Source organism: Chelonoidis abingdonii, chromosome 10 (genome assembly GCF_003597395.2).
Source record: "Chelonoidis abingdonii isolate Lonesome George chromosome 10, CheloAbing_2.0, whole genome shotgun sequence".
In the NCBI taxonomy this organism is placed as follows: Eukaryota; Metazoa; Chordata; order Testudines; family Testudinidae; genus Chelonoidis; species Chelonoidis abingdonii.
The window spans coordinates 48,273,992-48,286,874 of NC_133778.1; the positions used below are offsets into that span (position 1 = coordinate 48,273,992).

The following is a 12,883-nucleotide window of genomic DNA, read 5'->3' on the forward strand; positions in this document are numbered from 1 at the left end:
ACTCCTCTCATCAGGGAGGAGTACAGAAACCGATTTAAAGAGCCCTTTATATCGATATAAAGGGCCTTGTAGTGTGGACGGGTACAGTGTTAAATTGGTTTAACGCTGCTAAAATCGGTTTAAACGCATAGTATAGACCAGGCCTCAGTCATGCAAGCCTCTAAGTGCCGTCTCTTTAAAAAAAACGACGGTGCAGCAATTGGACATGGCCTTCAGATTTCTTACTGCAATTATTCCAAATTCACACCAATAAAATCTTTATCCAGTGCCATCACATATCCTCTCTCTGTAGTAGAAATTATAGTTTATATAATTTAACTGAGATCTTGATGGATGGGCAGTAGTCAGGAAATTTTTGGCATCCTCTTCCATGTTCCCAAGTCCACGTGCTCAAGATTCCAGAACCCCAGAATGGGAAATTATGTGTGTGTCAAGGATTACCTCTTGAAAAACTTAGTTTTTGAAACCTACTTTGTAAAACTAAAACTTGTCTGATTTCAAATGAAATTCTTTCAAGTTTCTCACTTTTTCGTCATTGATATCTCTCCACTCCCCAACAAGCCTTGTACAGTAACAAGCTGCAGATGCAGCTTCCTACACACACTTCTTTCTTTGCCTTTAAGATATGAAGGGATTCCTCCTAGCAGAGGCTTAGCACAGTGTATGTTTTTAAGCTCTTTATTTTGCAGCAGAGTAAATTGTATTTTTACTGACTAAACTTTGAGTGTATTGTTGAAAATAGACAATTCTTGATTTCTGACAATAAACTACAAATTATTCAATCCAGTCTTCTATGTCTCCTTATAGGTATTGTCATGTTTTCCTTAAAAACAACAACAAACAACCCCCCACCCCTCCAAATTACTCTTTTTCTTGAGGTAGCTGTGTTTTATAGGACAGTCTATTGTAAGATTTAAATATGTCTTTATCTGACGGTTCTGACCTCTTGCTATAGGTACCCTTAATATAGGCTAATATGACCATAACTCATTATGGAAGTGACTGCTTCATGTCTGCAATTCTGTAAACCACAGTTTTTAATCTTTTTAAGGTGTGAATGGATCAGTAAATGGAAACAGTACAACATCAGTATCTGGGGTCAACACATCGGTATTGCTCACTACCAATGCAAGCTCTGCAGGACAAGCAAAGGCTATAACCTCAGGAGGGGGAGGTCGCAAATGTAACCAGGAACAAAACAAAAGCCACCTTTTGGATACCAGAGCTGACAAAATCAAAGATAAGGTAAATAACCTAAAAAAGCTGCTGATTTATGGCTAAAGGTATAAGATTATGGTATTGGCCTTTAAAACTCAATTGTCTACAATTAAGATTATAATATAAAGTGTTTTATCCCCTTTGCCAATGTCTTGGGATTTCCTTTTTCTCTAATGCAGGATTTCTCACCTTGCACCAGTTGATTATGCCCATTAACTAAAACCCAGCATTAGAGCTTTATGTGTAGGTTCCACTAGCCTGAATAGTTTAGTCATACTTGGTCATGCATGGGAAGATAACATTGAATTTCATAGTAAAAAGAACATTTTGGCACTTTGAGAAAAGATTCACATATCTTCCTGTGTGGGATTTCCTATCTATGAGGTAATGGAAGTATTATTAGTGGCCTCAGCTGAGCAAAGTACATAAGCATATGCCTAACTTTAAGGCCAAGTATTTTCATTGAAGTAGGATTACTCACATATTTAGTTAGGCGCCTGTTTAAGTACTTCGCTTCACTGAGTCTCAAGTTACTTATGTCCAAGCAATACAAACTGGAGGCTAGAATTCAGTCTCCTTGTGGTTAGAAAGGAAGGGACTTGGACAGTACCAGCTGCCAATAACTAGATTAAATGTCAAAGGATAGAAGTGTATTAATTCTGATACTTTTTGTGACAGTCACTTGATACCATAACCTTCTTGCCTCTTCCCATTGCGATGGTCTGATTGTTGCTGTTCCACACTACATTCTCAAGCGCTATATGTTTTTAATTTTATTTTTTCTGTGGCTTGAGACGTGCAAAACGTCTAAAGATCTAAGATGTTTAGGTGTTTTAAGATGCAGGCTTGGATAACTTACTTACTTACTCTCTTTTACCTTGATGACAAGCTTATCTAGGGAGTCTTTTTACAAAATCTGTCCTACCAAAAGTATAAAATACATTTTACCTCAGAATACTGTTTAAACATGCACCCTCTAAAAACCTTCAAATCCCTTGGAATGTTTTGCTAGGCATGTCGGAATCTTATTATGCTTTTTAGATTCTCCAGATTTGTTTATTAAATTTAGAAATGGAGCAGTTGAAGAATAATTTTGTATCAGTTCATAAGATTTGCATGCAAATATATTCGCATTTCTGCCTCATACACAAGTAGGGAATTTCCCAGGACACAGTATCTTTAATAATACCTCTCTTTATGTATCCCAGGTGTTTGCTTGCTTTTTACTGCCATTAAGTGCTGAAGATATTAGAATGTTAGCTGTCTCTACCTCCAGTTTTCTCTTCCTGCAGAGTAGTTTGTGGCATAACCATGAAACAGTAGAAATCATGTAAATTTCATTTTTTGGACCTAAGCTTCAGTCTCCAAACTGAGCTGGATAAGCCAATTATCAGCCTTTAATTTTAGTCTGTAGAAATCATTCTTATTGTCACTGTCCCTCCTCCCCTCTTCTTTGTATTGTCTGTTTCCTTTAACTGTCAGTTCTGAATCATCGGTAGATTTTGTTCTGTTACTGCTCTTAGTTGCCACCTTCCACCTCTATTGTTTCAGTTCACCAAGTATCACTTGGCTTTAAAACTAAGATAGTTCTTTATCCATTCAGATAGTTTACCATGTATACTGCTTTCAAAATGTGATTGTTTTCACTGTTGGTTCCAAAGCTGGGTAAATTACAAAATGTCCAGAATTTTTGTCTGTCAAAATTTTTTTGTTGTCATTTCCCTCATAATGTAACCTATATTTGTTGGTTCTCATCTCTTTTTTTGTAAACGATACTGACTTTCTTTAAATCAGAACTTTCTAATTCTGTCCCAGTTAGTGTTCTCCATCCTGAGCTCTTCTCCACAGACCTATGCTTGGGTCAGTACCATGGACCTGATAGCCCTTTATCAATAGAAGATTTCAATTGGGTTTCAAGCCACTGGTGTCAAGATATACAGAAAGCTATAAACAAGAACTCAGAAATCCCCTCTTCTGTTAAATTTTTTCGTCACCTGTTTCTGTACCTGGAGCCATTGTTACATTTATGTCACTTACTCACTTTTGTGTTTGGCGTTTTAAATAGAAACTCAAAGGTTGCGTAGTTGAACTGAAGTTAACAATGGGGGAAGGGATTAGGGTGGGATTTTGAGTAATCTGTTGGGCACATGGAAGATCGTTGAAGGAAAACAAATGGGCAAAAGTAAAGACAGCATCAGACCTTCGGTGCAGAGGAATACTTCACTGGTTTTGTTGTTGATGCCTTGTCTGAAGATAAAAGGATTAAGTGTGAAGATGGTCATTTTTTCCTAGCTCAGTAGCAAAGTGGAATCAAGAAGAAGTGCTGAGATACTTTGAGAGATATAGGCTGATATTTTCAAAGATGTCCATGGAATTTGGACGCTTAAATACTTGACAGTTGCCTTCGATAACTAAATAACTTTACTTCTATATTTGTAGTAACTGTGTATCTGTAAATGTAGTATTCCCTATAGTAAGGAAGTTCAGATAATACTTCAGATACTGAGATAAACATATCTATTAAGTTAATGAAAACATGTCAGGATTTAAGGTTGACGATTCTCTATATAGCCCTGTTAAAGCTCTGTGCTGTGAAGAGCTTACACTTCTACTAAGGTCAGAACAGGGCAAGAGTTGAGGTAAATAATAAGCGTATGAATTTTTCAGACATAAATTTAGTCAACTTCAGTATTTTGTTGCTCCTCTTAGAAATGTTGTTTCTTATTTCTATGCTTTTTCAAAGGTGCAATTTAATTTATAACATTGTCTACCTCGCTTTCTAATTTTTCTTACTGTAAGAGACTGTACTCTCTATTCATTTATTTTAAAACAACTTATTTACCTACATCTCTGTTATTGTCTTTCAAAATCTTTTTGTTTTTAATTTTTATATTGTTTCCCCATTTCTTTAACTTCATTCTTTGGTTATAGTCTTCTTCTGTAACTGACATTTTATTTTAAGCATATGTCCTTAAATAATGTGTTTGCATTTCTTGTTCCTCTACACTAGCTTTTTTGTTTCCTTATGTGTTATCGATAGGTAGGGTGACCAAACAGCAAATGTGAAAAATCAGTACTGGGAATGGGGGGTAATAGGATCCTATATAAAAAAAGACCCAAAAATTGGGACTGTCCCTATAAAATCAGGACATCTGGTCACTCTACTGACAGGTAACAAGGATAACACTAAGTCATTACATTTTCATTCTTTAGAGCAGTTTTCAGTTCCTTATTTTGTTGGCTCTCTGGCTTTGGGTACATCTACACTGCAAAAAAAACCTGCAGCAGCAAGTCTCAGAGACTGGGTCAACTGACTCAGGCTCATGGGGTTCACGTTACTAGACTAAGAACAGAACTGTAAATGTGGCTCTGAAATTTGATGTGTGGGGGGGAAGGGTCTCAAAACCTGAACTCTGGTCTGAGCAGGAACATCTACATTGCTATTTTTAGTCCCGTGAGGCGAGTCCAAATCAATGGAACTGGGCTCTGAAACTTGCCGCGGCAGGGTTTTTGGTTTTGCATTGTAAACATACCCTTTGTTTCTTACAGTCCTATGTGCATTCTTATAGAATTTTATAGAATTTCCTCTACTGAAAATGTGTATCTCTTTGTTCTCTTGTTTTGGTCTTGGTAGGCTCTGAAATATAAACATAACATAATGGTGATGGCGAGCTAACTCCCCTCCCACATCTTGATCTCAGATGATCTCAGAATTACTCATCACTAAGGCTAAAATTGCTCCTTTTCTAGTTTCCCACAGTGTAAGTAAACAGTTTCATACTACTGTATGATCATAACTCTAATGTTCTGCTCCAAAGCATTAAAAGGTGGCAGCTCAGAATACTTTAATTCTCTTTCCTTCGGACTTGCTCCACCTTTAACTGAGTGTAAGAAGTCAACTACATAGTATAAATTCAGGGCCAGATTCATCTGCCTGCTGTTCTGCTCCAGCAACACAAAACACTTAAAACTGGTGAACTATCTATTTCAGGGTTCCCAGGGCGTACAGGAATTTTTTGGTTGAGTTGGGCAACGTAGGGCTGGCATGCACCCCAGTTTTCCCAACCTGGTATAGGAAGCGTGGATGAGGAAAAGAAGGCAGAATCAGGGAGTTGCTACTTCATCTTCAGTTTGAAGTCCTTTGGGTCCAATGGCAGCTGGTGTGAGACAGAATAACTCTGTGGCCTTGTGCCAGGTCAGGTTGTGTCTTGCTGGTCAAAAGACTAGTATTTGCAAAGGTGTCTTAATACATTTCCACTACATCCCTCACCCTCTAGAGCTGTAATGTTCACTTTTGGGCTTTTCAGCTATATTTGATTCATAAATTTCAATACCACTTAATGTCAAGTATTGAAACTACTTTTTGGCATCACCTCACCAAGCATTATCTTGTGGGGCAAAAAGCTGCTTGTTGGATTTATTCATTCCATTCAATCTAGATGGTATTTTGCTGAGCAATTGAAATGTTCTGTTAACACAGCCAATCTAGGCTAATTGAAATAACATAGCTTGTTTACCTGGGGCCAGATTCTGCCCAAGGTTACCATTTAGAACCGTATTGAACTCAATGGGATTGCTAGTCAGAGTAGAACTTGGCTCTTTAATTTCATATACTTATTATTTTTATATCTTCAGTATTCTCTGAAAAAACTGTTATATTACCTACTTCTGAACCTTTTTCTGCATATTCCTTAAGAAAGTAGCTGTTCTGACCAATATCTTGGCAAATTTAAATCTCTTTATAGTCTTCTCTTGTATATTTCAGATAAGACAATGGTGCAAAAATCACTATTGTATGGATGTACTTCTTTCTTCTATATTGTCTTGCTTTTCTTTTCTTGTCAGCAAAAATTTGAGACATCCCCATGAGTGTTTGTTTTAAATTTCCCTTTTACAGATTATTTTTCTCCTACAATTTCCTCTCTCTCTTTCTGTTTGTTTTTTTTATTTCTTCGCTGTCCACTTGTCTGCATATTTTAGCTGTTTTATCTTTTATGCTGTCATTTGCAGAAACTCCTTGGTCAAGCCTACCCTTTTCTGACCCTCTAAAGGCACCCACATCCTATAAACACACAATGCTGTTTCTCCCTTTTTTATACTAAATTGGTGCCCCTTGTGTAGAAATGTGACCAGTCCAACCATTATTGGCTTTTACCTATTACAAAAGGGGCCTGAATAGCCTACAAGCTGAGACTCTTATAACTGCAACAGTAATTCACAATGCAGTGAGGTTCCCAATTTGTCACTAGACATTTGGTGGCAGAATATGGAGTTGTATGCCAAAAGCAGCTACCTCTTTCCTTACTGGAGAGTCTGCTTTTTATACATGGAATATACTCCATGCTCCTCCTTTACTTTCATCTATTGTGCTTGTCACACTCAAACCCTCAGAACTGAGCAGTTTAATTATCTTCCCTTGTCAGTCATGCTTCTATCTCATCTGTCTGCAAGAACTTGTTGTTGTATGCCAGACCCCTCTTTTTAGGGTGATCACTTTCCCTGTGGCTTTTTGTCATAGGGTCCCATGCAGGCTCTCCCACTTTTGGGCCTGCACCCTGTGTTTGGGCTGGTATTATAAAGAGTCTTCCACGCCTCTTTTTTTTTTTTTTGAATCATCCCGGTGTCTTTATTTACAGTGCTTATGCAGTTCCCTGATCCCCCAACAGTTAGTGCCCCATAGACCCTCCCCAAGGTCTCCTGGTCCTTGAGGCTTCCTTGTTGGCAAGGAGACAGAGATACTGGCCTCCTCACTGAGGTTTGCCCAGGGCTTTTATAACCTTCTCCTGCTCCAGCCCAGCTGTCACTACTTAGCTCAGTATGTTTCTCTGAGCCAGCCCTCCTTAGGGCTTGAAGCTGGGCTCCCTGCTGAGTACCTGCATCTCTACACCTGGCCTCTTGGCCAAAAAGCCAGGCTGCAGCCAGCATTTTGGCAGGGCTTTAAAGCGGGTCGTATCCCTACCCTGCCACACCTTGTCTACGGTATGAAAAGGTGTGCTTCTAAAAATGAGGTAGCTAATATGTTTTAGAACTCAGGTGCACACAGAGCAAGTTGTAGTTTTTACGTGTTTACCCTAGCAAGTTGAGGTGGACCCACTCACAAACTCTTTTCGCTTGACTGTTGTGTGGCATGACAATGTGGGTGAGGTAATATATTTTATTGGACCAATTTCTGTTGGTGAGAGAGAGACAAGATTTCGAGCTTACACAGAGCTCTTCTTCAGGTCTGGGGGGTACGTCTACATCACCCGCCGGATTGGCGGGTAGCGATCGATCTATCGGGGATCGATTTAGCGTGTGTAGTGTAGACATGATAAATCGATCCCCGATCGCTCTCCCGTCAACTGCTGAACTCCAGCTCGGAGAGAGTTGAAAGCAAAGTCGATGGGGGAGTGGCGGCTGTTGATCCCGTGCCGCAAGGACACAAAGTAAGTGATTCTAAGTCTATCTAAGATACGTCGACTTCAGCTACGCTATTCTCATAGCTGAAGTTGCGTATCTTAGATCGATTCCCCCTCCATCTCAGTGTAGACCGGGCCTGGGAGACTACGTTAGTGTCACTGCTATATGCATTCTAGTTGATTGTCAACATCAGCCTGCCATATCTCTGGTTGCTCAAGAAGGTGATGTTATAAACATATATCCAGTGGGTGTCATTAAAAACTGGGTATTTTACTATTTGTAATAGTTAAATGTATTGCACTGTTTTGGGTGATTCTTATTCTACGGACAGAGGTATTGTAAACACAGTATCACAATAAACACCCATTTTAAATACTGTCCTATATATCTGATCTCAGGAAGTTCTGCTCATTTTACTGCTTGCAAATCATGGTATTCTGTTTCATTTTAAGACCTTAACCTTCATGAAGACATATCCTACTTCTGTCCCTAGTATTTGAAAGGAAGATAAAAACATTGTTCCTCTTTATATCATATTTAAATCACTAAATATCTAGGACCAGATTCTGACCTTGAGTAAGCAGAAGCAGCTCCACTGAAACCAGTTGCACAGGATATAAGTACCTGTTTTATAGTGTTGTAAGTATCATGAGTCACAGTGTTGCATATAGGGTAAAGATGTGGCAAAAACCCTACAGCTACTGAAGCAGTCAGACCAGTCTTGACAAGCCCATAATAGAAATTCAAACACTGTGATTCACCAATAATTAAAACTTCATTTGTTCTAAATGCTGTGTTTAATAACTATGGCAAATGGCAAATAGCTCCACCCTCATGTAAATTCAGCCCAGGTGTATCACAAGTATGGTTAGCTGTCCATACAATTAATTCCAATAAATCCTCTTAAAACAACAAATTTTGGGATTTCAGCATAGAAATCTCAATTCTTTTCAGGCTCCTATTGTTTCAGTAAATATGATTACTGTTCAGTAGCCATGATAAAAAACTACTTAACTATACCAAACCTCTGATATATTCCTTTTAAAAAGTAAGTAAAGAAAAAAGCTTTTCTAAAGATGCTTTCTTAGATATTCCCATTACTACTGTAACTTAAAAGTATTGTCACTTTGTTCTCTCCAGACACCTTGATGCTCTGCTCTTCTACGTGTCTGCATATTGCAGTGTAAATTATTTTCCTTTCCTACTGGTCTGACACTGTCTCATTCTCCCTACGACATCTTCGGTGCTCCATGTATCAGTATCTATCTAGTTTACCCACATCTCATCCTTGCTTTCAAGGTGCTATTCAACTTCTTTGTCCCTGCCTACATCTTAAACCTTGTTTCTCCCTACCCTCTACTTTTATATCTTGTACTCTGCCAATATTTGCCTTTATGCTTCATGCCTTTTTTTTCACATTGCCCCTTACGTCTGACATGACATCCCTGTCTTAATGTTCCAAGAGTCCTCATACTTAGAGTCCCTCCTTAAAGCAAATACACTTGTTTGACTAGCTTTCAAAGCCTCATCTTTCACATTTGAAAATCTGTTCTTTGAAGTTTCAGTATATATTTCACATCTCCTGTATTTTTGTCACTTTGTTGCTACCTTCTCTTTTCTACTGTTTCCTGTTCTTGCCTATTACAGATTGTAAGTGCTTTGATGCAGGGGCCATCTCTTCCTTCCTGGAAATGCCATGCAACTTTTTAGTACTAAGCAATAGAAACACTATACTAGTTAATAGTCCTTAACTGCTGTCCCTTTCAAAGACGGACTTGTAGGCTCCATTCCATGCCTTTTCCCCCACCCCTTCCCTCAGCACCCCATGGCATTTAAGTCCAACATGGAAGTGAGAAGGCAACCAGCTCCTCCTTCAAAATAGAGTTTGCAGTCTGACACAGACAAACCTAGAGGGGCCACAATATCAAACAAAATTAATATGATGTACAAAAACAGATTAACCAAATTGTCGCAGCACGATTATTGAAATACTTTGTTGGAGCTTATTGTAGGTTTTATAGTTTTCAGGCTTGTTAGAACACACATTCTCTGTATGGTCACCCAACTATCTAGGCCTGAATTTGGCAGTTACACAAAGAATCTCTCATATCGTCCTTAAAACTGATGACATTATGTGTTCTCGCATTCAGTGAGATACAGGTGTCTAAAATATCAATGATGTATCCTTGACAGATGTGGTTAATTTATTCATTTTCTAGTTCCCCTTTCTTCTTTCCGAAGAACATCAGGAGAATAAGGTGCATTAGAGAATTGCTGATAATATTAGTCAAGACCATGTCAAGAAGAGATGGATGATGTAACAAATTAAAGATTACCCATTAATAAAGTTTTTATCTTCTCTCTAGAAACCAAGAAAGAAAGCAGTAGAAAGCTCCAGCAATAGTGATAGTGATTCAGGCTCCTCTTCAGACACCTCAAGTGAGGGCATTAGTAGTAGTGACTCAGATGATCTAGAGGAAGATGAGGAGGAGGAGGAAGATCAAAGCATTGAAGAAAGTGAAGATGATGATTCTGATTCAGAGAATGAAGCACAACATAAAAACAAGAACAAGGTATGATAGCTGTATAGTGATTGTATGGCTAGCAATCTTGTTACTGAAAGTTACTCTTAAAAATGAAACTCAGATTTGTATAGCTGAGGCATTATTTAAGAAGTAACACCTGGCAGGAAAGGGCATTTCCTGGCAGTCAATGGCTCGCCCAGGGTAAAAAGCAGCCTTAACTCAGCTGGTGGTTAACTTCTAGGAAATGCCTGACCTGGAGGTAATTTTTGTTATAAACTGGAAAATATATAATGTATGTAAAGACAAATTAAGTACTTTCTGCTGTAAAGTTTAGTTGAACTGTATGTCACCATGGATACTGCATACTGTTCATAGCTTCTCTTTTCTTAGTATACCCTTTACCCTATCCAGACCCAGTAAAGCAGGATGGGAATCTCAATATTCTGTTCCCACAATTTTGATGCATATGGGCTATTCTCCTCTTGTCTGCAGTTTCCAGAGGCAATTCAAAGCTGTAGCACAGCTTCATGTTAGCCAGATCCCCTTCTCTAGCCTTCTGCCTGGTCTTCTGCCTCTGTGGCAGCAGTCAAGTGGAGGTTCACTTTGCTCCCAAATCTTCTTTGACAGGTTATTTTTTTCTCTTTTTTTTTTTTTTTTTTCTCCCCCAGACAGTAGCAAAAATAAGCAGCTTGTCTTTCTTTTCCCTCCTCTGGATCAAGCGTTGAGCCTTGGGATGGTCTCAGCCTCCCAGAACTGGCACTTCAGCATCTCCCAGTGGGATTCTTCTGCCCCTGGCATGGCAGCGCTGTCATGCTAACACCAAGCTAAATCCAAGTGGTTGTCTGCAAGGCAGCTTTTACAGGCTCTTCAGAAGGCGAATTGTGCCCTGCCAGTTCTGTGGCAGCCAGCCTTTCTACTGCAGGCGCATAGGCAGTGAATTGGATAGGCACTTCAGGTCCCCCCCATACTCCAAGAAAGCACCACTCCAACACAGAAAAGCCTAATTTGCAGACAAAAAGCAGAGCAGGGAGAGACTCTAATGGCTGGGAGGACTTCAAGCAGCCAGTCCAGGGGGGAAGTCCTGGGGCAGAACAGGACTAGAAAGAAAAAACCTGTAAAGGGCTCCAAGTCTTCCTCCAAACTTCCTAGGGAGAGAAGCAGTGCTTCTGCTCAGAGCTAGAATCAGGGAACTCTGGCAATGAAAACTCATTTCCCCAGCTGGAGAGTGGGACCCTGAGTGGGAGGGCATTGAGGAAGTTTTATCTGGAGGGCTCAAGGCACTGCATAATGCAAGTCACAAAAGGTCAGCCCTAGCCACAGATGAATGGCAACATCTGCAAAGAGGGCCAAAAGGCTAAACATTTCAAAAAGAGCAAAAAAGAAAGGAGAAAGGGTTTAAAAAAACAACAAAACTCAAAAACTAAGAGGTATTTGTCCTCTGACTCAGACATCTCAGTCTCTCTACTGAGGAATGGGAGCACTCAGATTTAGGCTCTGAGGAGGACATGGTAAAAATACAAGAGAGGCTTTTTCCTCATAAAATGTTTGAAACAGTGTGCAGAAAGGTTGCAGGCATGATTCAGATCCAACCTGAGCAGGTGCTAGAGGGCAGTCCTAAAGGCAAATACAGTACCTGCCTTCTAAATCATAACCTGAGACATCCTTCTAGAATGTGATCAAAGAGAAATGGGAAACCCATGATAAGGGTAAATGCACTAGCAGGCATTCACTTAGGTATTACAAAGTGCAAGAACCAAAAAATGCCATTACAGATATGCCACAGGCCAATGCTGCTGTGGCATCTTTAGCAAAAGATAAGAGTAATCCCATCTGCAAGGGATTTCTTCCCCAAAGATCCAACTAATAGAAAGATGGAAGCTATCCTCAAAAGGTACTTCAAAGCTTTGTTAGTCATACTTAGTGCATCCGTGGCAGCTACATGCTTTGCAGGAACCACAGTCTCCTGGCTGGAGGACCTTAAGGTCATGAAGAACAGAGACCATCCTGAATTCCAGTATTTATTTATTTGGTGTATGCAATACGGTTAAGCCAAACCACAGCATTCTTATCAGTGATGTTCAAGATCTGAAAACCTCAAGGTAATTGAGTCATTTTGAAGTCTTCAGCGTGTCTCATGGTTTATGACTGCCCACATTGACATAGTGGACTGTGTCTAAAACGCGACTGAAATTACAGTGCAGTACAGATTCCATGTCTGGTACGAAACTGGTTCAGAAGGCTCCATTGCCGTCGCAGTAAATCAAATACCTAAGTTGATGTTGAGTGGGGTCTGAGTCAAGATGATAATTTGTCAATTTCTCTGCAGACTGTGAAGCTCTACCATAAATACCTCACCTGGTAAACTTATCCACAGTGGGCACCATGAGGGCAGACGACCAGGTGTTGGATTAGGCAAGTCTTTAATTAATGGTAGATATGGTATATCACACAATTTCATCATGAGTTTTGCCACGCTTTCCTCTCTGAGAACACTGGGTGGAGAAGTATTGAATTCTAGTGCACACTTAAGAAGATTTCCCTAGCAGCAGTCTTTGTGGCAGATGCCACAATGGATACAGTGAGATTTTAAGCCAAGTCATGGCATCCAGCTCAGCAGCTAGAGGCTCATGGAAGGTTGGCGCTCATTCTAAACAAATTCTGGGTTCATCTGAAGTCACAGGTTCTCTACTCTTTGGGGGAAAGCTAGACAAAATAGTGGCAGAAAGCACTGCCAAACTCAG

At 39.7% G+C, this 12,883-nt stretch overlaps 1 protein-coding gene across 25 annotated transcripts in view; it reads left to right on the plus strand.

Annotated features, from left to right (window-relative positions):
* BAZ2B (bromodomain adjacent to zinc finger domain 2B) overlaps nucleotides 1-12,883 on the plus strand; it is a 264,100-nt gene that overhangs the window by 149,996 nt on the left and 101,221 nt on the right. For all 25 annotated transcript variants that reach the window (XM_075070184.1, XM_075070185.1, XM_075070183.1 and 22 more), the window contains 2 exons: nucleotides 1,052-1,245; nucleotides 9,984-10,190. In XM_075070184.1, coding sequence (XP_074926285.1) covers nucleotides 1,052-1,245; nucleotides 9,984-10,190 — 401 coding nt within the window. The remainder of the gene's footprint in view (nucleotides 1-1,051; nucleotides 1,246-9,983; nucleotides 10,191-12,883) is intronic.